Source organism: Erigeron canadensis, chromosome 2 (genome assembly GCF_010389155.1).
Source record: "Erigeron canadensis isolate Cc75 chromosome 2, C_canadensis_v1, whole genome shotgun sequence".
Taxonomy (NCBI): domain Eukaryota; kingdom Viridiplantae; phylum Streptophyta; class Magnoliopsida; order Asterales; family Asteraceae; genus Erigeron; species Erigeron canadensis.
The window spans coordinates 7,256,668-7,284,597 of record NC_057762.1 but is presented as its reverse complement, the minus strand read 5'-3'; the positions used below and the strand labels follow the sequence as shown (position 1 = coordinate 7,284,597).

At 32.1% G+C, this 27,930-nt stretch overlaps 4 protein-coding genes and 1 non-coding gene across 6 annotated transcripts; 4 read left to right on the top strand and 1 right to left on the bottom strand.

Moving 5' to 3' along the window:
- Nucleotides 1-2,193: 2,193 nt before the first annotated feature.
- Nucleotides 2,194-2,267, top strand: TRNAV-CAC. The gene has a single exon. It is a non-coding gene; the product is annotated as a tRNA-Val (tRNA).
- Nucleotides 2,268-2,328: 61 nt separating this feature from the next.
- Nucleotides 2,329-7,785, top strand: LOC122588596. Of its 2 annotated transcripts, XM_043760744.1 has the most exons (9): nucleotides 2,329-2,766; nucleotides 2,974-3,258; nucleotides 5,050-5,105; nucleotides 5,205-5,287; nucleotides 5,579-5,768; nucleotides 6,341-6,450; nucleotides 6,757-6,840; nucleotides 6,923-6,960; nucleotides 7,459-7,785. In XM_043760744.1, the coding sequence occupies exons 1-9, from the start codon at nucleotides 2,400-2,402 to the stop codon at nucleotides 7,527-7,529; spliced, it is 1,284 nt and encodes a 427-aa protein (XP_043616679.1). In that variant the 5' UTR covers nucleotides 2,329-2,399; the 3' UTR covers nucleotides 7,530-7,785. The 2 variants fall into 2 exon arrangements, with proteins under 2 accessions (XP_043616679.1, XP_043616678.1); XM_043760743.1 differs by having other exon boundaries at nucleotides 2,329-3,258.
- A 3,494-nt stretch (nucleotides 7,786-11,279) lies between these two features.
- Nucleotides 11,280-14,710, top strand: LOC122589124 (serine/threonine-protein kinase STY13-like). Its single transcript, XM_043761369.1, has 6 exons — nucleotides 11,280-11,546; nucleotides 12,007-12,139; nucleotides 12,230-12,425; nucleotides 12,674-12,798; nucleotides 13,240-13,398; nucleotides 14,202-14,710. Exons 1-6 carry the CDS (start codon nucleotides 11,416-11,418, stop codon nucleotides 14,502-14,504), a joined length of 1,047 nt encoding a protein of 348 aa, XP_043617304.1. The 5' UTR covers nucleotides 11,280-11,415; the 3' UTR covers nucleotides 14,505-14,710.
- Nucleotides 14,711-21,389: 6,679 nt separating this feature from the next.
- Nucleotides 21,390-23,163, top strand: LOC122587006 (chalcone isomerase-like protein 1). The gene is made up of 4 exons (XM_043759062.1): nucleotides 21,390-21,639; nucleotides 21,783-22,020; nucleotides 22,332-22,423; nucleotides 22,957-23,163. Exons 1-4 carry the CDS (start codon nucleotides 21,399-21,401, stop codon nucleotides 23,091-23,093), a joined length of 708 nt encoding a protein of 235 aa, XP_043614997.1. The 5' UTR covers nucleotides 21,390-21,398; the 3' UTR covers nucleotides 23,094-23,163.
- LOC122587005 (putative glucose-6-phosphate 1-epimerase) lies at nucleotides 23,154-26,852 on the bottom strand. Its single transcript, XM_043759061.1, has 8 exons — nucleotides 26,663-26,852; nucleotides 25,765-25,839; nucleotides 24,794-24,850; nucleotides 24,561-24,718; nucleotides 24,319-24,450; nucleotides 23,982-24,084; nucleotides 23,781-23,880; nucleotides 23,154-23,697 (listed from the first exon to the last, which is right to left on the bottom strand). The coding sequence occupies exons 1-8, from the start codon at nucleotides 26,747-26,749 to the stop codon at nucleotides 23,480-23,482; spliced, it is 930 nt and encodes a 309-aa protein (XP_043614996.1). The 5' UTR covers nucleotides 26,750-26,852; the 3' UTR covers nucleotides 23,154-23,479.
- Nucleotides 26,853-27,930: the final 1,078 nt, after the last annotated feature.

The following is a 27,930-nucleotide window of genomic DNA, read 5'->3' as shown; positions in this document are numbered from 1 at the left end:
TATTTGTATGATTAGTTATTTGTTTATAGAATTGGAAGGTACCATAAGTGACATAAACAAATGGTGACATTTTAAAGTTTAGTGTCTAATATAAGACCTTTTCAATTTTTAAAAATCCTTAAGAAGAATACAAATAATAAAATAGAGTAGTCTTTTAAGGTCGACTGATAATATATATGGAAGTTTTCTCTTTGATGTCTTATTTTGTGTTTTTGGAAAAACTTGTAACAAATGAAAACTTAGGCATAAATGTTTTCCTGTACTTGTACATTTTCTTTATATGGTGATTGGTGATCATATATGTATTGTTAGTTTCTAATATAGACATTTTCTTACATTGTGGAAGCTTATGCGTGTACAACTAGACCTTTATGGCTTTATAAAACAACATAGCTTCTTTTTTTTTTACTGTAAATTTGGTATGTTGTACTCGTACATGATATCTATAATAAGACAACATAAAAGGAAAATACTATAATCGAAAATGAAAAAAATGAGGGCAACTTATAAAATAGAAAGATAAAACTGGAAAAGTTGTTTCAAGTTTTATAAACAAATGTAAAAACTAATAAAATATCAAAAAGCTAAATTCAAATAAAAAATAACAAACATAAACTATAGTTTTGGGGCATCTTGCATCAAAACGAGGCATCTTGCACCAAAACGATACGAAACGGTATCAGTCTCATATCCATTCCTAATTACACAATCATAGCGGGTATCATTTTAGTAATAATAATAAAAATAATAAGGGAATAATCAATATGTTTAGGGAAGGAGTTTTTTCCCCCAAAATAATGTAGTGGAATAACTTATTTATCAAATTAGTATAGTTTTAAAAAAATTTACTAACTTAATACGGAGTATAACTTTTAAAATCATTAACTGTTGAATTGCCTCTTTATGTTTCTTTTCTTTCGATCGGAAGTTTGCAACAAATTATTTCAAAAATCATCATAAATAACTAGGGGCTAAAGTGAGGAGCATTGATTGGTTTGCACATACTAGGGGTGTTTGATATTGCGATTACAAAACAAAATCTGCGTTTTTTAAAATAAATTATGCGTTTTGAAAAAGCATGTAAGTACATGCTTATCAAAATCTGTGTTTTCATAGCCGATAATAACTTTTTCATACAAACACCTTTTTAGATTATTTGCGTTTTATAAACGTAATAATCAAGATAATCACTTTAAATGAGGTAACAATGTTGAAACTTGTTCACGGCTTTTATTGAAGAAGTTTTATAAGGTCTGTGTGGTTTTTTGTTTTTATATTAGGCTGGCCTCTTTGTTTTGGCTCGCCTGTTTTGTAGATAAATCACATTTTATTATTTTAAAGTCACTCATAAATTAAGATGTTAACTTGATATATTGAATTTTTAGGTTGGCAATGCATATGGTGCTGCATGAATCTATGAAACTTTTGTTATCTACGAAGACGTTTTTGCTTTATCATCGATATTTATGTTACTAGTAAACTATGGATAAAAATACACATTGCCCTGTACTACACTTTACGATGTGAACTCGATATCTATGTTACTAGCTAGCATAGGTTTATAGTTCATCTCTGCAAAGGAAATTCATAAGATGTACTTGCGAGATAGCGTAGATTTATAGGTTATCTCAGCAAAGAAAATTCATAAGGTGTACTTGTGAGAATGGAAAAAATCCCAGTATGTTAACTTGTCGCACTTTGCTTCCAAAGTAAATTTGTAAAACAAATTTATATTTCCGGACCTTCAGTTTTTCTGAAAACATACATATAACTCATTTTTTTACCTTTAGAAACACCTAAGTTAAGTGCTTCCAGGAACATATTAATTATCTATATTCTATACTACTATATAAAAATTATAACCATATGTTGAAACTTTAGAAAAAATAAGACATGCGAATTGACCAAAATACTTTTAATAAATTAAATCACCATCAACCCTTAATATTACTCGTAAATTACACCATTAGTTCATTATATTATAAAATATCTCTACTAACCCCATTTAAATCAAATACCTTTACCTACACCAATTGATGTCAACACTACTGTCACCATTAGTCACTGTCATCACACCACCATTATTGCCAGCTAGTCGTTGCATTGCGCGAGCATCATGTTTGTTCTAATACAGAGTAATAAAAACTCGATGGGTTTAATGTGTTTGTTAAGTGGATTTTGACGTTCAAACAAGTCTGGGTGGTGTAGTTGGTTATCACGCTAGTCTCACACACTAGTGGTCCCCGGTTCGAACCCGGGCTCAGACAAATTTTTAGTATTTTTTTTAAGCCCTCATTAATTTTTTTTGTTGACAGCGCCGTTCTTAAACCCCTCTTCATTCCATCTTCTTCTGCTTCTCCCCTGCAATCACTTCGACACAAAAAAATAAAAATAAAAAAATGGCGAAATTGAATTGCATAAGCCGTGCAACATCTCTAATCTTTTCAATTCACACAAAACCACTTTCAAATCCCTTCAAATCACACTCTTTTCTTTCATATTCCACCACCAAAACCCCATTCCCACTTCAATACGACATGATTATCACACGCCCACCACCACAACAACCGCATCACCACCGTAAACCACCGCCAAATGCCAAACCCCAGAACGATTCCCATCTGGGTTTTGAAGACTGGGTCGATATGAAGCTGCAAAATCAAGATCAAGAAAAACCCATGTCGGAAATTATGGATAAAAGTAAACGAAAGTATTACAATAAGCGCGAAAAGAGAATGTATGGTTCGGACTCCGAATTCGATAATGGTAAGAAAGTAGATGATGGTAATAAGTTTGTTGAATTGAAACAAGAAGTTGTAAAGTTAAAAACTTTGCATAAAAGAGAAGAAGAGTTGTATTTTTATGATGCATTTGCTTATCCATGGGAAAAAGATAAACATTATAAGATGGTTTATCAATTGGAGAAGAAGTTTTTTCCTGATCATTGTTTTGATAAGGCGTTTCTTGAACCAGGTCAAACGAATGTGAACGAGAACCAGAGTGCGGAAAAGGGCGGTGGAAAGAAGAAAGATGAGAAAAGTTTGGTGTTTTTTGAGGAAAAGGAGAGTGATGAAGAAGAAAAAGATGTGAAATTGGATGTGACTGAGAAGAAAGTTGAGGAATTTTTTAAGTGTTTGAAGAAAGTTCCGGGGAGTGAAGTTGATGAGACGTTGCCGTTCGTTTCAGGGAGGAGTTCCGGGCTTCCTCTTAAATGGGATGGTCCAACTGGTGCTGTTCTTTTGGTTAACAAACCTAAAGGTTAGTGCCAATTGTGTTTGATAGTAGGATTTTGAAATGTTTATTGGATTAGTATATGTCTAGTGGTAGTTGGAATGAACGATTTTTTAAACTGCAATAGTTCGTAGTGTGGATCGATTCTCTTATATGAATTCAAATACAATGTTAGTAAAGTAGATTCCGGGCTAGCAGTTGATCATGACACTTTGAATTGATAAATTATGACTCTGCACATTCCACTTAAATATTTAAAAGCTTGCTCTAGGTCCTTGAGCTTTAGCTCAATGGTTGAATGACCATCCCCACTTGCATGAGGTCTTGAGTTCAAGCCTTGGGGGACATAGGAATTAAGTCCCTTTATGAAGGCTTGGCTTGGGTATACTCAGGTTCAAGTCTGAGGGGGCAGGGTTTACCCCTATTAATTGTCGTGCCTTTGGGCGGATTAGTAAGGGGTTTTCCCCCATCGGGTTTATGAAATAGGCATTTCTACTTCGAGGGAGCTCTCTAGCGCGGACCCGGTTAAGACAATGTATGCTAGACCTCTCGCTTTCGAATCGCGACACGAAGTTTTCAGTGAAATTCACCTTTCAAAAAAAGATATCATACATCATCTGTCAATTTGGTTTTGTGTCTGCCAATTGTGCCCAAAAACTTGCAAGATGATGAAAATGTGTTCAAAGATTTAAAAAGGCATAAATGCATAATACCCTTGACAATGTTTCAACATTTTCGTGCCATATTGGTTTATAGTATATTTTAGTATTTATTTTAAAGTTCAGAGCAGTTTTATTGTTTTGCATTTTTCTGTTAGTTTTTGACTGGAATTGTCATAATACTTGGGTGGCCTGAAATATTGTTTTAAACTTGTGTGGCTTTTGTGTGACCATTTGTATACTTAATTTTTGATAGGCTAAAGAGGGTTGGAATGAACGATTTTCCAAATTGCAATAGTTAATAGTGTGGATTGATCTTTTATATGCATTCACATATAATGTTAACTAGTCATATGCCCGCGCGATGCAATGCTATAGTGGCGGCTGTGATGGTGGTGACGGTGACGGCGGAGGTAGCGGTGTGGTTATTAATGTAAAAGTAATTGATGTAAAAGGAGCAATAGAGTTATGTAAGAGTTAATGGTAGATGTTGTAAATTAAGTTTATTAAGGGTATTATAGGTATTTTTTAATAGACATTATAGATATTTTAAGTGAAGATCTTTAAAATAGTGAATAAAAAGGGAGGCACATTTTGGGTTTATAACAACTTAGTTGAAAAAATGGAAGGAATTTCTAATGTAGTATAGATAACATAGATTCCGGGTTAGGAGTTGATCATGACACTTGGAAAAATGTATGTACGTTCCACTTATATATTGGAAAGGTTTAAGGGCAGTTAATCATAGATCATCACAGACCCCCCTTGGTTATGTGTCTGCCAATTCTGTCAATCTGCCCAAAAAGTTGCCAGATGACAAATTTGTGCTGAAATATTCAAAAATACATAATACCCTTGACGAGGTTTCAACATTTTTGAGCCATATAGGTTAATAAAATATTTTAGTATTTATTTTAAAGTTAAGAGCAGTTTTATTGTTTTGCATTTTTTCTGTTGGTTTTTGACTGGAATTGTCATTATACTTGGGTAACCTGAAATATTTTTTTGAAATTTGGGTGTCTTTGACCACTTGTCCACTTCAATACTTGGCATATGCATAGTTGCATACATTGTTCCCTGGTTCAGTGATTTTTATTTTCTCTATCACTTGTTTACTGCCACATTATCTCAAATATGATGCTACAATGTCGTTCTACAGGATGGACTTCATTTACGGTTTGTGGAAAGTTGCGTCGCCTGGTCAATGTAAAAAAGGTACAGTACTAAATGTTTCGGCAGTTTCTTACTTGTAGCAAATAGCAACATATTGCAAGTGATATGGTTTGATCTTTGTGTAGTATGCTGTTGTTACAGGTAGGGCATGCAGGGACACTAGATCCAATGGCAACTGGTTTGCTTATCGTATGTATTGGCAAAGCAACAAAGTTGGTTGATCGGTAAGAGTTTTGTTATTTCTAATGAGCTTAATGTTTCAATACGTGTCTTGAGAGTGACTGTGTGATATTTAAAACTCAGCATTACATAATCAACTGTCAAGTAACAAGTTGTAGGAAATAATAGAAAAAATGATGATACATAAGTAGCATATCATACTAGCTTTTGATGATTAGCTTATCTGACTCACAAGTAAGCTGATGATCATAAGCAGAATCAGGGTAACAGAATACTATAAATTGATTATAGATAATCACTTATAAGATGCACATCAAAGGTTGTTTTTATGGCAGATTTCAGGGTATGGTTAAAGGCTATAGTGGAGTCCTTCGTTTAGGGGAAGCTACCTCAACCCTTGATGCTGACTCACCGGTAATACAACGTGAACAATGGGAGCACATCAAAGATGATGTAATAAAGAAAACCGCTGCATCATTTTGTGGGGAAATATGGCAAGTCCCCCCAATGTTCTCTGCCATAAAAGTGAGTCTTACTGCTATTTCTATTAGAAGCTTGTATATTAAACATGTAATTCTTGTTTGAGTTTCAGTCCATGTCAATATATCAAACTTTGTACATTCTGAGCTACATATTTTCCAAAGTGAACTGCTTGGACTGACATATATACCAATAATCAATAGCCTGAGTTCATTTGATTGCATGAATGATATTACTAGAGGTTGCAGTTTAGAACCAACCGTTCATAGAAAACAATGGGTTATGCTTTGCTTCTAATGAGTCACTGGGTAAGTTCAATGAATTCTCTCAAATGAAAACAGATTGAACAGTTCAATTAGGTCAAAAGGTTACTCAGAGTGATTCACAATGCACAAACCTTCTAAATCATTTTATTTTGTGATTTCATTATCTTTGTAATATAGTTTCATTAATCATAATTAATAGATTGACCATTTAAAACTCAATAAAAAAAAAAAACAAATAAAGTGTTTATGGATCTGTCCGACTCAGCCTATTCGACTCCTTACCCAAGCCTCCTGTCCTGTTCGTTTTGCCACATCTAATATTAATCCACTGATAAGTAGCGTTCACTATAGGTTGGTGGCGAAAGGCTATATGAGAAGGCAAGAAGAGGAGAAAGTATTGAACTTTCACCAAGACGGATATCAATCTTCCAATTTGATGTTGAGCGAAGTCTTGAAGACAGGTTAGTTGAAATGCTGGATATCCAGTTTTCTATCCAATGTCCTGTAACGTGCAACATCGATCTTAAATGATCAGTATTATCAGGTGTTTAGATTTTCATATTTTGAGTGGCAAATCAAATAAATATATCAAAATCAGATTAATCACCGTTGATTTTAATTAACATTGATTTCAACGATTTTTTTTTTTTTTTGGTAACCACTTAAGATTGATTTGAAGTTGCAAGTATCACTTCAAATGCACATTTAAACACCCCCTTGGTTACTTTACTACCATTATCTTATGACCTTCCTCTTTGTGGTTGCAGACAAAATGTGATTTTCAGAGTGACATGCTCAAAAGGGACATATATCCGATCCCTTTGTGCTGATTTTGCCAAGGCTCTCAACAGGTAGTCTAATGATACTTATACCACCTGGTTTTGGTAACTAAGATATTAGTCCTGAATCCTGATTATGTTATTTTTCTCGCAGTTGTGCTCATATGACAGCTCTTCGAAGAGATTCCATTGGTAATGCATAATTTAAGTTTAGTGATTCATTTATTTTTCCTAGATACAAGCGGCAATTAGAATTCATTTGTCATGTGGGTTATATTTCTTCTCTAATGACTCACGTTGGTAGATTAAACATATTTAGCAATACTGCAAATGGGTTGAGTGGGTAAAGGGGATCAAACTTCAACTAATGTGTATCGAAAATGCATAAAGCCATACTTAACCCGTACTAGCAAGCTGGGGCATTTAGACCTGGCCCAACTTAACCCGTACTAGAAAGCTGTGCATTTAGACCTGAACCCATGAAGGCATATCACCTAACCTGCCAAGCTGCCCGTTTTGCCACCTCTAAACTTCTGTGTACTGCTACCGCATACCCTTTATTTTGTGCCTTGTAGTTCATACTCGTTTGATGAAGTAACTCAAATTGCAATGTTCATATTTTCAAAGCGGATCATTTGTATCCATACTTTGTGCATTGAGATTTGAGGTGATATTGCAATGTCCTTACAGGTGAATACTCGGTGGATGATGCTTGGGATTTCAAGGAGTTGGAAGAAGAAATTCCCAAAAGCTATTTGTAGAATTGTAGATTCACATATCGAGATACATTTAGGCTATAGATTTACGTAGTGATTGAATCCCGGCCTAGCTATGCCATGTCTATGTTCATGTCTCTAGTGGCGCTCGGTAAATGTTGGGAAGGATATAGGCAAATGAAGTTGAGAGGACATTCATTCAGATTCAGGTAATGTAAAATCAGGGTTTCTCTGTAATATTGTTTTTGTAAGTTACCAGTATAATCGATGAGTTTATGGATGTCCGAGTGTATTTGTATAATCAAGGTTCATTTGTAGTATTAGTTTTCCCAGTTACTATGCACTAACATCATGGTAAATCAAGGACCACCAGCATTGTGTGGGTTTTATTTCAGTAATTAGTAAATCATTTTGTGGGAATTATTCGTGTGTATACATACATATGCCTATGATATCTTGTAGATGCTTATGCATCCTTAAATTTTAAACCTTCCATTTTCAATTGATATTTGATGGTAAAAAAATTGTTTGTATTAATATTCAAACTTTCATATAAATAGCAACAAAATATCATATTTGCTTAATAAAATCACCTTGAATCTTAAGACGCGTTTGGTTCATAAAATTTAAAGAAATTTGTTAAAATTGGAATCTAATTTCATTTCATGTTTGGTTACAATATTGAAAGGAATTCGATTCAAATGGAATATTGAAATTACCCCATTCATATTATAATATATATTAAAAATAAAGTTTCGTAATCCGTGTAAAGAATACTAACTTTTTTATTTTTTATTTATTTTCACCACATAAGTTTCAATCTTTACATTTTTAACACTAAACTATAATACTTTTTAGTAAACTTTTTGTTCTATTTATTTTCACCACAAAACTTTCAATCTTTACACTTTTAGCACTAAACTATAATATTTTTTAGTAATGGTATACTTTTTATTCTTTTTACTTTCATCACAGAAGTTTCAATCTTTACACTTTTAACACTAAATTATAATACTTTTATTAACCTTTTTAGCGTGTAAAGAATAGTATATTTTTTATTTTTTATTTTCACCAAATAAGTTTCAATATTTACATTTTTAGCACCAAATTATAATACTTTTTAGTAAACTTTTTGTTCTATTTATTTTAACCACAAAACTTTCTATCTTTACACTTTTAGCACTAAATTATAATATTTTTTAGTGATAGTATACTTTTTATTCTTTTTACTTTCACCACAGAAGTTTCAATCTTTACACTTTTAGCACTAAACTATAATACTTTTTAGCGTGTAAAGAATAGTATATTTTTTATTTTTTATTTTCACCAAATAAGTTTCAATCTTTACATTTTTAGCACCAAATTATAATACTTTTTAGTAAACTTTTTGTTTTATTTATTTTAACCACAAAACTTTCTATCTTTACACTTTTAGCACTAAATTATAATATTTTTTAGTGATAGTATACTTTTTATTCTTTTTACTTTCACCACAGAAGTTTCAATCTTTACACTTTTAGCACTAAACTATAATACTTTTTAACGTGTAAAGAATAGTATATTTTTTATTTCTTTTATTTTCACCACATAAGTTTCAATCTTTACATTTTTAACACTAAACTATAATTTTTAGTAAAATTTTTGTTCTATTTATTTTCACCACAAAACTTTTAATCTTTACACATTTAGCACTAAACTATAATATTTTTTAATAATAGTATATTTTTTATTCTTTTTACTTTCACCACAGAAGTTTCAATCTTTACACTTTTAGCACCAAACTATAATACTTTTTAGTAAACTTTTTATTCTTTTTATTTTCAACACAAAACTTTCAATCTTTACAATTTTAGCACTAAACTATAATATTTTTTAGTAAACTTTGTATTCTTTTTATTTTCACTACAATATTTTAACTTTTTACACTTTTAGCATTAAACTTTTATAGTTTTTTATTTTTTTTATTTTAAGGTACGTGAAAACGTGTATAGAATAACATACTTTTTATTTTATTTTTTATTTTTATCACAATAGTTTCACTCTTTACACTTTTAGAACAAAACTTTGATAATTCTTAGTAAACTTTTTAATCTTTTTATTTTCACCATAATATCTTAACCCCTTACACTTTTAACACTAAGTTTTTCTACTTTTTGATAATCTTTTATTTTAACTACAACATTTTAACCTCTTACACTTTACCAACAAACTTTTAACACATATATTAAAAAGAAATGTACGGGAAAACTTGTAAAGAATAATAAACTTTCTATTCATTTTATTTTCACCACAACATTTTAACCCCTTATACTTTTAGCACCAAATTTTTATACTTTTTGATTTTCTTTTATTTTCACCACAACATTTAAATCTATTACACTTTTAGCACTAAACTTTTATGTGAACGACTTTCACTTTCACACAAAACTTTTACAGTTCATTTTTTAATTGACAAATGTCAGTTTTAAATAATTTGAATAATACGTGTTTTTTTCAAAAAGTTTATGACACATTATCTCTTGAATAATATTTTTTATTAAATCATTAACAAATGTAATATGTCCCGGAGCAACGCCCGGGTGACATATCTCGTTATATAACTAAAATAAAACTTTAAAGTTGATGAGTGAGATTCAAGATGTAAACCGTAAAAAGCAAAGACAAAATGAGTTAATAAGATAAAATACAACGCCGTTGCTTTAATTGTTTTACCCGTGAGTCACTAAGAGGGGTGTTTGGTATTGCGTTATAAAGTGATTATTATTACGTTTGTAAAATGCAGATAATCTGAAAAAGTGTTTGTATGAAAAAGTGATTATCGGCTATGAAAACACAGTTTTATAGAAGCATGTACCTGCATGCTTTTTCAAAAACGCATAATTTATTTTAAAAAAGCACATTTTGTTTTATGATCACAATAACAAACACCCGTATTTAGTATGTTGTTACAACCATAACATTTTCTTTTTAAGTTTTCATTAATTACATTCATATTCATAAGTAGTTAATATGACAAGTAGCTTTAAAATAATAAAAGTTTTAATTTTAGTATAGACTAATTAAGATCTTTTTGACACTTAGATATATATATATATTTTTCTTTTCAAATCTTAACTTATTAACGTGCTTGATCCATTTTTTTTCTTTACAACTTTATAAATTTGACCTATATTCAATAAAATATGCTTAAATTTTATATAGTCAATTCAATTCCAATATTATCTCAATTAAATAAATGACAATATGTTAACACGTATCAAATTTGTAACATGTAACAATATTTAAATAGACTCCCACAATATTATAATCTTCAACTATAATATATGATTTTCCATCCACAATTACACAAATCAAATCTATATCACAATTTTTTAAATAAAAGTAAATAATAATCACCATCAGGACAAAATTGATATCTCTTAATTGTGACCAAGTGACAAGTCCATAAGAATCTATATATTGTCGTTATATACGAAAAAACTAATCAAAAATTTTTAGAATATATTATTTCTATTTTTAAAAGAATAATATAATTTCCTTATTTTCTCACCTAAATATATAATGACTTAAATAATACATTCACAGTTTTTTGTCAGAAAGACTTGCACTTGCTTTCCCTTATCTTTGCCGATCAAGAACACGCAACACAAACTCTCCAAAATAAAAAAAGCTTCAAACTTTTTAATATTTATCATTTCATATTTAATGGGGTTTATTTATTTAATTTAAATTTACTGTTTTTAGGGAAGTTTGGACTTTTTTGTGACTTTGTGTTGATGATCTTGAATTCTTTTTCTTTCTTATTTTAAGTTAAAAAATGTGGTTCTGAAATAGTGCATTTAAGGTGTTTTTTTTTTTTTTTATAAATATTTTTTTAACAAGCATTTAAGGTGTTTGTGAAAAGCCCTGAGTGAAGATTTGGAGGTAGAAAATGGGATCAGAAAATGGGTTTTACTCAGAAGGAGATTTTAGTTTGGAAGCAAGATGGCTGATTGATCCAAAACAACTTTTTGTTGGTCCAAAGATTGGTGAAGGTGGACATGCAAAAGTTTATGAGGGAAAGTAAGTTACAAAAGAAATCATGATTTTTTTTTAATTGTTGTTGATTATAATGTGATGTGATGTTATTTTTGTTGTTTGTGATAATTGCTAAGATGTGATCTCATTGATTGTTGATATTTGAAATATTATGTTGGCTATAATGTTGGACTTTATGGTAAATATATGGAGAGGGATCCGAATTTAGGCTAGTTGGACTTTGATGTATGCAGCCTAACCGGTATTTTTGTGGCCGTTTTTTAGACCTTTTTGGCTTTTCCCTAGAATTTTTCCATGGTGGTCCCAAGATGTTTACTTGGTGAGGTTCAAACTGGGGTATCATCTTAGACCCTCTGGGCTTGCCTTTAGGCCAAGTTATGGTTGTTTGTGGTTAATAGATCCTTTTGATAGTTAGTCTATAGTCATATTTAAACTCCCCTCAGGTTATGATTTTTTTCTTTTTCAACTGTACGTATTTCGCCAGGTATAAAAATCAGCATGTTGCTATTAAGATCATAAACAGAGGTGACACACCAGAAGAAATTGAAAAAATTGAAGGTCGTTTTGGGCGAGAAATTGCAATGTTGTCTAAAGTTCAACACAAGAATTTAGTAAAGGTAATGTTTTGATAATATGAAATACAAAATATAGAATTTTGATGGTACTTAAATAGCAGACACTAAAACACGAGTTACTTGTGATCACAGTTTATTGGAGCTTGCAAGGCACCAATCATGGTTATTGTAACCGAACTACTTACTGGTGGGACATTACGGAAGTACTTGGTGAATATGCGGCCAAGGGGGTTGGATACCCGTGTAGCTTTGGGATTTGCACTTGATATAGCTCGTGCAATAGAATGCTTACATGCACATGGGATCATTCATCGTGATTTAAAGCCTGGTAAGCTGCATTATTCTTTGTTTCATATTGCAATTATATATTATTGGATTGTTTAAAATTGGATACATGGATTCTATTCACAATTTAGAGTACAACTATCTAGTGAACTGGCTGAACTATATGTTTAATCTTTCCAATGGATCTTATTGATCAAAAACACCCCGTTCCAAAAAAAAAAACCAAATTCATGAGTCTTGTAGAAAATGGATCTATGATTTTCGTTCACATTAAAATTTGTTGTGTTTCAGAAAACTTGCTGCTGACAGCAGATCACAAATGTGTGAAACTTGCTGATTTTGGCTTGGCAAGAGAAGAATCATTAACAGAGATGATGACTGCAGAAACTGGAACTTATCGTTGGATGGCTCCAGAGGTAATCTATTTTGTTCGATAATTATTCACTTTGCTTTTTTGCTTATCCTTACCTGGGTTTTGCTCATCCTTATTTGGCTTTTTTGCTTATGATTTTGGCTCTCATAAAGAGAGCCTGTGTTTTTATACCCCACCAGTCAAACTGGTGAAAGTCAGAACTTAGTTTAAATAGAAACGGGTCAAACGGCTCGAAAGTGACTAGAAGTGTTTTTAAAAGTTTAAAACCTTCTGAACTGCTTTATTATATAAATTAGGTTTCTTCTTTCAACTATGCACTTTTTAACTTACAAAGTTCAAATAAATGGACTGAATTTTGTTGACAGACAAACCCAGCTGTGTATTAGAATTGCCCTTTCCCACCCCAGCCTGTATGTTCTGCCACTTCTACCTGTTGGTGACTGGTTCACGCATTTGATATTAATAACCCTTTATTTTTTACCAGCTCTACAGTACGGTAACACTGAGGCAGGGAGAGAAGAAACATTATAACCACAAGGTAGATGCCTATAGCTTTGCAATCGTCTTGTGGGAGCTCATACACAATAAGATGCCGTTTGAGGGCATGTCGAATCTCCAGGCTGCCTACGCAGCGGCTTTTAAGGTATATAAGCTTTCTACAGTGTGTATTTAATACAAAACTACTTTTTCAAAAAGAGTTTTGTTTAGATAGTTTGGAACTTAAGATCACATGCTTAAATCATGCCCATAAGCTTAGTAATTGCAGCAAATAAAATCAAGCATGATTTATTAACTTATTATGTAACATGGATAACAACCAACATCCAAATTCTTTTGGGGGATATCTGCATGTTTAATGGGTTCGGCAATTGATTCAGATTGAAATGGGCATTAAACTTTTTTGTCCAGTGTTTTTAATGTTATATAAAAAGTCATCTAAACATGAAACCAAAACTATAATAGTGAACAGTCATCTAAAATGTATTACGATGTTAAAAGTAGTTGGCAAATTTTGATATGTTCAACCCATTTACCTGTATCAACCATAACCATGCTTTTACTTTTATCTCTTTGACCCATTGGAGATAAAGTTAACCAAAGCCAACCCATTACTAGGAAAATGGAACAATTTTCACATTTAAACTGCAAGTAACACGGACATCAAGAGAACAGAACTATTTCATGATGATGATAAGATGAAAAAGACTTGAAAAGTTAGCATTTTTACTTTCCTATTCCTAACTGTTAACCACAAAGTCATGGTTTGATTTATATATTCAAGTTGGTGTATTATCCAAAACCGTGCAACAACGTCTTGACACCTTCTGTGAAGGCAATGCTTTTTGATGCCTTCAATTTAAAACATTTGACATGATCGAACGAATCTAAGCTATTGATTGTTGTACACCTTGTTTGTATGTGACATAACATCATCTTGTTTTGCAGAATGTGAGGCCGAGTGCTGACGACCTCCCTGAGGATTTGGCCTTAATTGTGACATCTTGTTGGAAAGAAGATCCGAATGCACGCCCAAATTTTAGTCAGATAATACAAATGCTTCTCCATTATCTATCAAACACCAACTCACCACCATCTGAAACCGCAACCATCCCGCCTCGGATGTTCAATGTCTTCATACCCGATTCTCCTGGTACAAGCACGTTAATCTCAAAAGAGGAGACGCCAAAAACACCCATGCAAAATAGCTCCGGAGGTCCATTCTCGTGTTTCTATCAGTGTTGCTGGTGACAACATAGAATATAACAGTAAATTAGGAATGCTGGCATTGCGAGTTATGGGTTTAATAGTTCTGATGTATTAGATATATAATGTAAATTATTATAAGGTGGCTTAGAGGAAAAAGGGTTGGTTTTGGTTGTAAAGTATAAGAACCATTGCAAAGTCCTTTTAGCAGTTTAGCCCACATAACCCAATAAAATTCCCATTTGTTGACATAGTGTCCGGAAGTCTCTTTTTTGGTTTTTTGAAATGAAGTTGGACTGTTTTGAAAAGATTGCCCACAAGTTTTTTATGCATTTGATGTGAAAAAGGTGTGAAAGGCTAGTTTTACCATTTGAGAACCTTATGTGACAACATGCCATATTAAGGTTATATATAGTTGTTTCGTATTCTGGACAAGTTACGGGTCCAGATCAAGGTGGAGAACTCTATAAGCCTCGATTTGAATGTAATGTCGGCTCGTAAGCATTGGTTTAAAAAGATTTTAGTCGCTTTTGTTGAAATAATGGAGTAAATAATCAGGTAGCCTCATTTAAGCCAATGCATATCAAATCTTTTATTAGCTTTCTCTCATGTCCTTTTGTGCAAGTTTTACTGGTGTTGTACACTAAAAAAAGTACTCGTAATTTGTTATGGATTTTAACTTGGAAGATTCCTACTTTAGGATATGGTCCGATGAGAATGGTCAAGTAACTGACGTTGTGATGCTTGTAAAACAAAATCTATTTGTCCATTTGAGGTTCATTAAGGATTGGTTCCTAGCTAGATGGCCAATATGTCAATACCACCCTAGTAAAGATAGGAATATTAATAAGCATGAGTATATTGTGGTAAAATTTATGATAGCTTATTGGTATCCATTATCTAAGCAAACCAAAATAACTAAATGTAAATATCTGTATTAATTTGAAAAAAAATATATAATAAAAAACAAGTAGCAAATAATTATTATATTGTGTTCTATGGTCTGTATGGCATGGTACAAATTGTTAATGAACACCTACTAAATGAATTACATGAACTAAAATAAATCATTTAGACTACTTAAATGAATGAATATGACTTAAAAAAAAAAAAGTAGAAAATTCATTTTTACTGCTTACGATTTTTTTTTCCATATATTTTCGTGAATGTTCGATAATTTGTTCATTAAAGTTCAAAAATTTGTTCAGAAGTATTTGTCCGTTTATGTTCATTTGTTTATATACATAAACAACCAAATACTTCGGATTAAATTTTTAACATAAACAGACAAATACTTCCCATATAAATTTTGAACATAAACGGAATATTTTATATATGTTATTTGTAAGTTACAAAATATTATATTTGCCCAATTAAATTTTAAAATATTATATATGTCACTTTCAATTTATCAATATATCATATTAGACTAATGTTTGCTTGGTTCAAAGTGAGAAATGAGAATGAGGATCCAATGAAATACCAAAGAATACTAACATTACATTGGTATTGCTTGGTTGACATAAAAGAATGCTAACAAGTATGAGAAAAATAGATTCATAATATACATAAAGCATATTAACAAGTAGTTTAATATTTTAATCTGGAATATACTATAAGTAGAGTCTATGATTTAGCCTTTAATTGGAATTAGGGATGACAAACATACCCGTACCCGATAGGGAATTTGAAGCCTGACATTTTTGGGTCGGGTTCGGGTCCGGGTAAGCAGGTTTAAGGCCGGGTATGGGGATTATTTTAATTTCTTTAGCGGGTTCGAGTCCAGGGATGGTTTTAAATGAAAACCCGTATACCCGAAACCCGTTCTAAATAAATATACCCGTCCCGAACCTGTATACCCAACACCGTATATATTATATCACATAAAAAATAATACTAATATGCATACATCTAAAGCATCTTCGAGTCCACCACTTTCACTGTGAATAAGTGCAGTTCATAAATGAATATATAGCTAATATATTTGTGTGTCTAAATTATATGAAATATGTTACCTTGCTATATGTGGAGTTTATAAATATGGCTATCTGTTTCTTTTTCTATCAGAATGCACAAATTCATAATATATATCATACTTATGGAGTGGTAAGATGTAAGGTTAATTTATTATGTTATGGTGAACAATCCAGATTTCAAAAAAATATTCTTCTAATGGATCCTCGATTACCCGTGGGAAAATAAACCCATTATCCAACGATTAGCAAGTAAACAAGTACCCGTCAGGTCCAAGTCCAGGTCCAGGTCCGGGTTTGCGATGGTGATTTTTATTCCAGTCCAGGATTAACTAAACTCGACCCATACTCGGCCCGTTGTCATCCCTAATTGGAATATATCCACATCCAATTATACTCTATATATAAATATATAAAATATACATATATGTGTGTGTATGTATTAAGAATCAAGAAAGATGAGACACCAATAACCTCAATCGTTGATATGTTGTTTTATATGTATATATATCATTGTAGTCATTACAATTCGTACCTTTCAAAGATGTATATTTTTTTTTCGTTCACTCAAGTCAAAAAGAAAAACTTGAAATTCGCATCAAAATTAGTTGCCGACATGGACCAAAAAAGCCTACTCGTCCCGAGCTATTCTTTTTCTTCTTTTCGTTTTTGTTGTCGTCCCACTTTTCAGATTTCAGAGTATGCTAAACCCTAATGTCATCGTACGACATGTTGTTGTTACCGCAGATAGCCGCCGCTCTCACCCCCATCGAAGCAGACAAAGCTTCTAGAGGCCACTACCATAAGTTGCTCTACAATAGTAGTGTCACCGTTGCTAGCAATAGTGGTATTATAGACCGTTCTGGCGACTTGCATACAGAATCCTAGTTATCGTCACAATGTACCACCATAGAAGAATAAGTATTAAAATCGATGAAGCACACAACTACTTCTATTAAACCAATTCAACAAATTCCCGCCATACAAAAGCGGCACCGCTCACACTAGCGGTTTACTTATCCTTTTCTGGCACAAATACAAGTCGGGGCGGCGGAAATGGGGAGAAAAGGTGTTCAACTACCAGACGCGACATCTGCCTTAAATCATAAAGGGATTGAATGTTTATAGAATATAAATTGTAGTGAAGTAGAAGATGAAGACATTACTTATAAATTTGAGTTTTTTAATGTTTATTGTTCTTATCTTTTTATATTCCAAGATAGAATTGCTCACACGCTTAGCATGCGGGTCTATATAAAAGGACTATTGATAACAGTGATAATAAAAGGACTAGATTGAAACATTGTGGGCTATATAAACCACTTCTACTATTACCCTAATCACATCACAAATATTATCACTATCTGTATTGATAATATTTTGTGATGTAATTAAGGTTACAGTAGGTGTGGTTTACCATAATGTTTCAATCTAGTCTCTGTATTATGAATAATATCAACGTAGTCTAATACTTCGCGTAAGCTAAGCGCTTGAGCGATGCTAGCTTGAAACATAAAAAGATAAGAATAATAAACAAAAACAAACATAAAAAACTCAAATCTACAAATAATGTCTTCATCTTCTACTTCACTTCAACTTTTGCTTTTTAAACATTCAATCCTTTTGTCCTAAGGCAGATGTCTTGTCCTGCTGGAAAAAGAGAAGTAAACCGTCGTTGTGAGCGGTGCCACTTCTGTATGGCGGCGCATTGTGGCAATGACTAGGTTTGATATGAAGATTCTTTGTACGAAGTGGATTAGAATGCCAGAACGGTCAATAATACAGCTATTGTATAGAGACATTGACACAACTATGGTATAGTGGCATTTGGTGGCAGCAACTAGAGTCTTTGTCTGCTTTGATGCTGATGACAACGGCGGTTTCTTGTAGACTTGTAGAAACAGCAGCATGCAGTACAATGGCGCCAAGATTTAGAATACTCTGAAATATGAAAAGTGGGACAACAAAGAAAATGAAAAGAAGAAAAAGAATACATTGGGACGACTAAGCTTTTTTTTCCTTGTCAAAAACTAACTTTGATGCGAATTTCAACTTTGTTTGTTGACTTGAGTTAAGAAAAACAACAAAAATAAACAATTCTAAAAACTGCAAATTGTTACAAATTTACTATTAAGGCTATTAATAAAACTCAAACTCAAACAAATATAATTATTTGAATATGATTTAGTTTTTTTAAACAAATTTACTATTAACAAGGATGTAAACCACGAAAATTTGAATAGATCCAAAAAAATTTGTACGAAAATCGTGCATCACAGGGATGGAACATGCAATAAATTTGCGTACTTAGGATCTATTCCACAAAATTTCTTGAGTAGGGATGTAAACCACTAAAATGGACAAACCATAGAGACGAATCGTGCAATTACAAAGTTGTTTGTGGGTGACAGATTACAAAACTGCACTCACATGAATCGACTTAATGGCCAAATAATAACGTCGTTAGCCACAAGGACGTAACTTGCCATGAATATGACAAGCTTGGACGATTTTGTTTAAAAAACTTAACAGAGATATAAACCACGAAAATAGGTAAACCACATACGAATCCTACAATTAACTCAAAAAATAATGTGAAAGTCATGCCAGACCAAAGATGTGAAATTCTAAAAACGAAGTTTATTTTGAGTTAGGTAAGAGAAGACTAAAAATGTATGGCTTTTTGAAGTACAATCATGCCAAACCCCCTTCAATAAATGAATTTGTGACAATATAATTATCACAAACTTTCTTTTAATTTTTTCTATAACTGAGACATTAGGAAAGGTTAGGGTTTTTTGTTCTTTTAGCTTAAAATCAGAATTGGTTTCATTTCTTATTTGCATTTTAGCGTTATATTTGTGTTGCTGATAATTATGGTAGCCACTGCTTTGCTTCATAAAGTGTGGATGATAAATTAATTTATGTCAGCTACTTATAATTTAATTGATACCTTACCTTAATATTTTTACTTTGTAAATTGTAGTGTTATAATTCATTTAATTCCTTTCAAGTATCCATAAAAATAAACAATACATTTACACTATGCTAACTAAACCAAATTTTATTTATTAATTTATTTTTTTAACTGCTAAACCAAATTTTATTTGATTATTATTGTTATTGTTAAAAGATTTGAAAAATCAATTCAACAGTACGCGGATAAAAAAAACTACTCATACGTTTAGTGTCTGTTTGGTAGAGGGCTTTTAGGGGCTTTTAGGAGCTTAAAAGCCCCGAGCTTTTAAAAAAAACTCCATAACCCTGTTTGGATATATATTTTAAATTAAAAGCGTCAGCCCAAAAAAACTCCTAAAAGCCTCGTAAGGTTTTTAAAATAAAAGCTTGTGAAAGAAGGGTTGAAATAGAAGCCCCAGCTCCTAGCCCCATGGCCGGCTCAATAGGTGTACTAAGCTAAGCAATGGCTTGAGGCCTCTATATTCTCATAGGCCCCCAAAATTTTTATTTTTTGGGCTTATGTAGTTTTAACTTATGTTTAGAGTTTTGGTTTATAAACCTTAAAATAAAGAGGTTTGTTACGATAATGATTTATAAAAGTGTCGATGTTGGTTTTAAAGTTATGAGACTTTTATATATAGTATGATGTGATTTATAAGCTATTTTTTTAGTATATCCCTTAAATTTCTAATTAATTTTTATTATTATTGCTTTCGTTTTTTTATTTTGTTGAAAAGTTTTTGATAAACATTTGTTTAATCTTGAAAAACTAGTTTGTAGAAGATTTAAGATATATAAAAAAAATTTGTTTGATTGTTAACGTTGAATTGAATCCGTAACTTTAAATCTAATCATTCAAAAAGGGTTAAAATTTAAGGCTTTTGGTTTAAATATAAGACAATCATGTTCTTTTTATAAACTAAAAAGGCCCCCAAAAAAATTTCATTTTAAGGTCACTAAAAACGTTAAGCCGGCACTGCCTAGTCCCATTTCTAAGCTCCAGCTCCAAGTCCCTGACCACAACCCCAGCTCCAAGCTTTTGTGCCAAACATACCCTTACATATGATAAAAATGATATCAGATTAGATTTATATATATATACCCAATTTATTTTGAAATATAATTGTACGTAGCCAGTAGCCACTCGATGTGTAACATATAAAATGACTGAATAGATGCAATTCTGAATACGTTTTTTACAAAATTCTGACATATCTATTCATTTTTTTCCTTTTAATTGGAACATTTTAGACAATCTAAATTAGTTAGAGGTTGTACACTTTAGATGTACCAAGTTGAGCGACTTTTACATCATCAGTTTGTTGTGATATAACGGTTCACATACGTACACGAAAGTGATCTGATTTCACTTGTTAAATTAAGTTGCTTCCTTGATATATTAAAAGTTTTTTAAAGTTCATTGGTTTAAGAAGGTAAAACAACACAAATGAACCATAACATATACGGACATGAATCATTAGATTGTCTAAAGCATAACAAATCTCCCCTTACGTTTATGTTTGTGTTTATTCACTCCAGTACTGTATTACATTACAATTACAATCAATATACTTATAATATTTAATATACACTCATGTGTATGTGTTTGTGAACGAACATAGATCGATGAGATTAGTATACACAAATCGAATGAGATGCATGTTTATATTCGTTACCAAAGCAGCTTGTGAATGTTTGATTAGTTCAACTACGAACATAATCGCAATAGTTCACGAATAATTATTACTGTATTATTATTTTTGGGCAAATGTTCGGCTAAAGTAGGGGTGTAGAAGAAATCGTATGCTAAAAAAATAAATGAATAAAATACAAGTCGCTAAAGTGTTATTTACATTCCCGTCTCATCACGTTAACTAAAGCCGGCCACTTTAACGGCTTCTAATATCCATCTTATTTCAAACTCCTAACTTACTCTTTTATATAACAATATAAACCAATAATAACAACATTTCACAATTCACTTTAACCTACTATCCCCAAATTAAACATGAATTCACACACATTGATGACACCCGGAGAGCAAGAGATCAAAGAAAACATAATAGTAGATGGTGAAGCTGAAATTCATGAAAATAACCTACACGAAAAGGATGAGGAGATGCCGGTTGAAGTCGAGACAATGATGGGCTATTCCTTTCCGGTTAAGCTAAGTGACGGGAAGGAGTTGAAAGCTATCGGTTTAAGGAAAAAAAGTGTGCTTGGGTTGTCATTCAGAATCTATAGTTTCGGTACTTATATATTATAGTGTACATAGAGATTCAAAATTTTAAAGTGATAGTAAGATGCGTTGGTGGGTTGTTTGATGCAACCAACAGATGCATTCAAGTACAAATCCTCTTTGAACCATTTCTAAGCAATCATTTTGTTGCAGGGATATACGTGGATAACCGGAAACTGATGGATGTTGTAAATTCAAAGACTCTGGAAAACCCAGCAAAGGCTACAAAAGAAATGTATAAAATGGTGATTGATGATCCAGCAGGAATCTCGGTCAAAATGATTATACTAATTTCAAATCTTACTATGAACATGGTAAGAAAGAACTTTAATGACGGTATAGGAGCAGCTATATGGAAACTTGGTGGGAAAAACAACGAGCTCACAAAAAGGTAAATTTGCTTATTGTCCATAAATCAAACCTTTACAAGCCGCCTGGTGTGATCTATAGTTCCTGGTAGATTCTAATTTTTACTGTATGCTAAATATTGTTTTGTTTGAAGAACGGTTCGCGTATAACTTTGTGTAAACTTTATGACTACAAATAACCCGAGAAAGATATGAACATACAAATACTCAAATGAATTGCACCTATATGAACCAGACCAGGGCTTGAGCTTTTGAATAAGCTGCTAGAGAAGTATGTGCTTGATTCAAATACACTTCTATTATTGAGGTTAATCCGTTATTTCTTTTCATGAAGGATTATGGGGGAAGCTACGAATGACGTCAAGTTGACTCCTGGTTCTGAAATTGAGGTTACATGCCTTCCTGGAAATGTCCTAGAGACAAAAGGTATGTATGAATATGTTTTTTGTTAACTAAAGGGATGGGTTTATTTAAGACCACTACAGAGCTCGAGACCGTTTAAATCACTTATGATTACATTGTTGATCGCATGTGATAAAAATATGTGAAATTTCAAAAACATGTGACTGAAGTATGTGAAATTTCATTATCGTGATTAAAATATATGGGATTCCATTTAAATGTCACATGAAGTGATTTTAACTATGCTTGAGGTCCTTGACCATATTTTTATTCGTTTTTTTTTATCCAAAAGACAGATTGTGACTTGAGTCTCAACTTTTGTAAGGGTCTCAAATGAACTCACTCCATCAAATGAAGGCATTATTTAAAGTTCTAAAACTAAAAAATGAACAAAAAACCGTTAGTGGGGCAAACGCATCCTTCTACAACAAGCAATCCGCATGACCCATTAGTCCATTACCCAATCCCATCTTCCCAACTTTCAGCACATTCACAACGGCCCAAGCTATTATATGCGGGGTAAACCTTTAACAAAAATGTGTTTTTGATGAGTGCAGTGCATGGCAAGGTGGTAAGCAAACTTGAAAGTGAAATTCTTTGCAGGGCTTTTGTTTATCTGTATTTGGGAGATGATCCTTTCGACAAGGTAGCCAAAGAAAAATTTGGGACGTGTCTTCTTCATTCCTCCAAGTGATAGATGCTAAGAAGCTTCAGATTTGTTGTAAGATACAAATACATCATAATTACAGTATTATCAAATTCAAACGAGTAACACAATTTGATTTCAAACCTCTGAATAGATACATATAGTTTATGTTGCTCGTGAATCCCATAATAAAAATTGAGAACAATTACACAATTATAAGAGTGGCAATTTGTTGACCTAATTGTACCAGGTATATTTGGTGGATCAGATCATAGCTAAATGCAACAGTCTCACTGATCAACTGGAATATTATGGTATATATAATCTAACGAACCCTACACACCAAATCAATGTAGAAGGTAGAAGCAACATTAATATTGCAGATTGTTAAAAAAAACCTGGAAATTAATGGAAGATCTGCATTTTGCTCGGCATCAGCGTAAGCCATTTATAACCTTCTGTGGATCTAACTGCCCACTGAAATAACTTGAGGACACTATAGATAGCTCTTGACGACCTTTCCATTCTTCACATGGTTTTAGGTTTATTGGGTTTTCGACAGCTGCAGCATCAAGACATAACATGGTTTTATAGTCCTCATCAGCCAAATCGGGAATTGCTTTTGCCTTTTTGTCCCAAGGATTCCACAAAACTGTAAATTGCACCAACAATGGCATAAATGTAGGATAAAATTAACAATACAGCTTGAAAAGTGAAATTCTATAGCAACAATACCTGCATCCACCATGCCTTCTTTACGTAGAACAATTGTTCTCTTCTTCTCATGGTCTATTATGGCAATTTTAGTAGGTGTACTCAAATACACACGATCAATCTAAAAAGTATAAACTATCAGACCCCAATATACGTAAAAACTTCAGATGTAATGTATTTGGAGTCTTGGAGCTAAATTAAAAGTAGACAACCATATCTTACCTCGCCGTCAAAAGTAATGGCATCTGCCTGCTCAGTGTACCGTTCTCTTTTTAACATATTATCGAAATAATCAAGTGTCTCTAAGCCCTCTACACGTACTTCACTGCATTTGAGTTATGCATGTTCAGTCCCATGCATTTCAGTCCTATATCTCATTACTCTAAAAGAATTACGGAAAGCATATTTCATGCTTAGCTATCGAAAATTAAGCTAATGTCTCATAGAGTGCAGTAGTGGGTTTTCAGTGAGTCTAATAATGACTAGCAGCTACAAATAATGCTGTACATTTGGATAAGCAGAGTGGCCCACTAACAATTACAAGATGGAGTAGGCAAACCTGACGTCAGATACAGAAAAATAATTACGCAGAGCAAGGGTAAACGAGAAGGCCTTGGTATCTACATTTCTCACGCGAGGGATCAATGTTAGCTTGCCAGCACTGACACAAATGCGAAGCCGCAACTCAAATCTGTTACATGCAAACAAGTAATTAGGTGAGATCTCGATTAAGCACCAAAACCCAATTGAACAATTAACAAAAACTAATCCAATCTTTGAAGACTAATATGTACGAAGTACCTATACGGCCATGTTTTCAGATCCTCTTCTGTTGATTTTAATAAAAGATCTGCACTGGATTGATTGTTAGCTGGAGATAATGGAGAAGGATCATCGTCTAACAACCATAATCTGTTCCTGGCAAATCCATGTTGCTCCAGTGTACCAAAATTTGCAAACTGCATATATACATTACATCTAACAATTATTATCAAGACAAAGAAAAGAAAAGAAAATGCCTGTTAGAATGAAACCTGTGGAAAGCAAATGGGTATGCCACCTCTGACGGGTTTAGGTGGTTTCCAAACTGCCTGCAGAGGAAATTCAGATGTTAGTTTATAGTAATGAATAAGTAGTATAAATCAAAACTGAATTAAAACATGACATGCTAAAGAGCAAGAAGTACAGATAGCTCTTTAACATAGATATAAGAACATGTCCTCCTACGTATGATCCTTCAACAAAAATAAGGACGAACAAATTTTAGATTAAGACAATGTGAAAAGGAGAGTTAATTGATATAATAGAATGCGGTAAGAACATTGGTTCCCACATAAGCACCCCGAAAGGCTGAAAAATTAAGAAGTACACAGTAAGTCAGTAACATTAGATAAAAGTACAAAATCCTTTCAGGCTTTCTACTATAAAGTCAAGCATGATGATGAAACCAAGTTGGAAAGGCATTATTATGTCGATGGTTCCACATGTAGATATCTTATCAAGCAACTGTATAAGTATACTCGACTAATTTAATCTAATTTGATATAATGCATTAAGGATAGTTATAAAATCAATGATTCAACTCCACTTTTTCAGCTTTTATGCCAATATGTTCACTAATTCACAAGCTACAATTGAATAGACATCATACATAAGTTTCATTGAAGCTAATTGGAACTATTTCTCTGAGCATATGCGATAATGAGAGTTAAATCAATAATGTACGATTTTAAATACATCTCTGAAATAATAGAGCATAGAACTATTGTCTTCCTTTTAATCATTATATCATTAATCCGGATACCATACCTTAAGTAGTTCAATGTTTTGGTCACAGTAAACGTTCAATAGATACACACAAAAGCTTAATATATCATACCAAGGTAAAGTAGTTGGACACTCATCAAATACATGTCAGCCATACATACATAAATCACCATTTATATGAATGGCCTATCAATTATTACAATATAAGCTTTCAGGATCCATAAACATCTAGATATACCTTGTTGCTCATGAAAAGTAGTTCTTCTCTCCGTTCATTCTTCCAAGAAATAACCTGAGCCCCATACAACATCACCTACATGTACAGTAGTATATACAAATCAGATTTTCCATAAAAACGCACCAATAGAATGTAAAAGATTGCCACATCAAAAGTTATACTTGGTATCCTAGAATGAATATATTACAAGCTCCTGAAGTAAAATTCAAAGCTTAAGACAATCATACCGTTAAAACATAAAGCATACAGCATATTGCTATAGAGTTTAGACAAAGTCTTAGAGCACCATGTCACGAACCACACCGTGGTTCCACATCATGGCCAGCGTGGTGCTGTCATGGTGGTCGTCAATTCGTCATACTAGTTTGTGTGTGTTAAATCGGTTTTTTATCATTACCGAAGTCCAAAGTAACAGTATCGTCCGCTACAGGCAAAAAGGGGGGTTTTAGTGTCATTGTCTGACATGACAAGCTTTTAGTGTGGCCGGTCTCTTACAATCGTTCAATTGATAATCTAAGAAATGCACTAACGAATTCGCTGTTTCTCAAGACAAAACAATATAATCTATATATATATATATATATATATCATCCACTCACATGTATATAACATAATCATAAATCATAATCATAAATAATTAATTCACGATATTCCTAATGATTCTCGATATTGACGGAATTATGGAAATTGAAAATGTGCCCTAAATAACGATCAAAATTACGTAATTATATTATACTAGAAGAAATATAAACACAAGCACACAGATTAGGTTCAAAATTGGATCAAAAAAATGTCGTATAATAACAATTATGGAATATCAAATAAACGAAATTAATTATAAATCATAAATATTATCAAAATTCTAAAAAAAATAAATTAAAAGAAGACAGAAATGGACCTCAACGGTTGATCCGGTAGGTTCATGTAATATAATACGAGGCGATCGATCGCCTTCTTTTATGATATTATTATTATTATTTGCCATGAATTAATTGATATATAGATAGATGTATAATAATTAGAGTAAGAAATTTTGCAGGAGGAATGGAAATGAGGAAGAAAGGGAATTTGAAAATCGAAGAGGAGGAAAGAGAGAAAATGACAAAAATAAGAATAAATAAAAAGCGTAAAAGTAGAATCAGGCTACCAACTCTTTCTTTCATCCATTCATCCCACCAATCAATATATAACACACTCACATACAAGTCATCAATTTATTTATTAAAATAAAAAAAAAAGTTTATTATAAAAGTTTATTATTGTTATACAGATATTTAACTCGATTTATACTGGCTAGTGGAGTTTTTTTCTAAATTAGTGTAGTGGGAAAAATTAATTACTAAATTAGTATAGTTTTAAAAATATTTAGGGTTAAAACATATTTTAACATGATTTTTATTAAAAACATTTACAATAAATAGATAGAAATTCATATAAGGATTAAATTATTAGCTTATTTTATTATACCATCATCTCAAGATTAAATATTACATGTTGATGCAAGCTTTTATAAACCTTGAAATAGTGATCAGATTTTTAGAAGTGGAAGCAAATCTTTTTTAAGCATGAAAAATTCAACTTAACTGGAATAAAGATAATATAGGTGAAACTTAGATAGGTTCAAAAATTGAATGACTGAATCTATTGATATCATAAAAGTTCGTCTTTTTATAAAAATTATTACTTGTTATCTCTCGTAAATATTGACATCAAAATAACAAAAATTATTATAAAAGAAGCCGATAATATCAAATAGCTTCATTGACTGATGATATAATTAACAGACCACAATCTGTTAAATGTTAAAAGCGGATGATATAATTAGAAAGCTTGAATTTACTTCCAACTTTTTGACCAAATGTTATAGATTTGTTAAAAGCTTAAGGTTATGCCCATATCGGAATAAATTTGTTTAGTTGAAGGTTTTGGTTAAGGATATAAAATTCAAATTTAACGGGATGAATATAATTTAGGTGAAATCAAATAGGTAGATATACATAAGACAGGTGTTGTATTGTAATTTAGATGGAAGATAATTTGGGTAGAATAAGTTCGTTTTTTTTTAAATCATATACTAATTTGGTAAATATTTTTGAAATTATACTAATTTGGTAAATAATTTTTCTCACTACACTAATTTGGAAAAAAAACTCCTGGCTAGTGGCT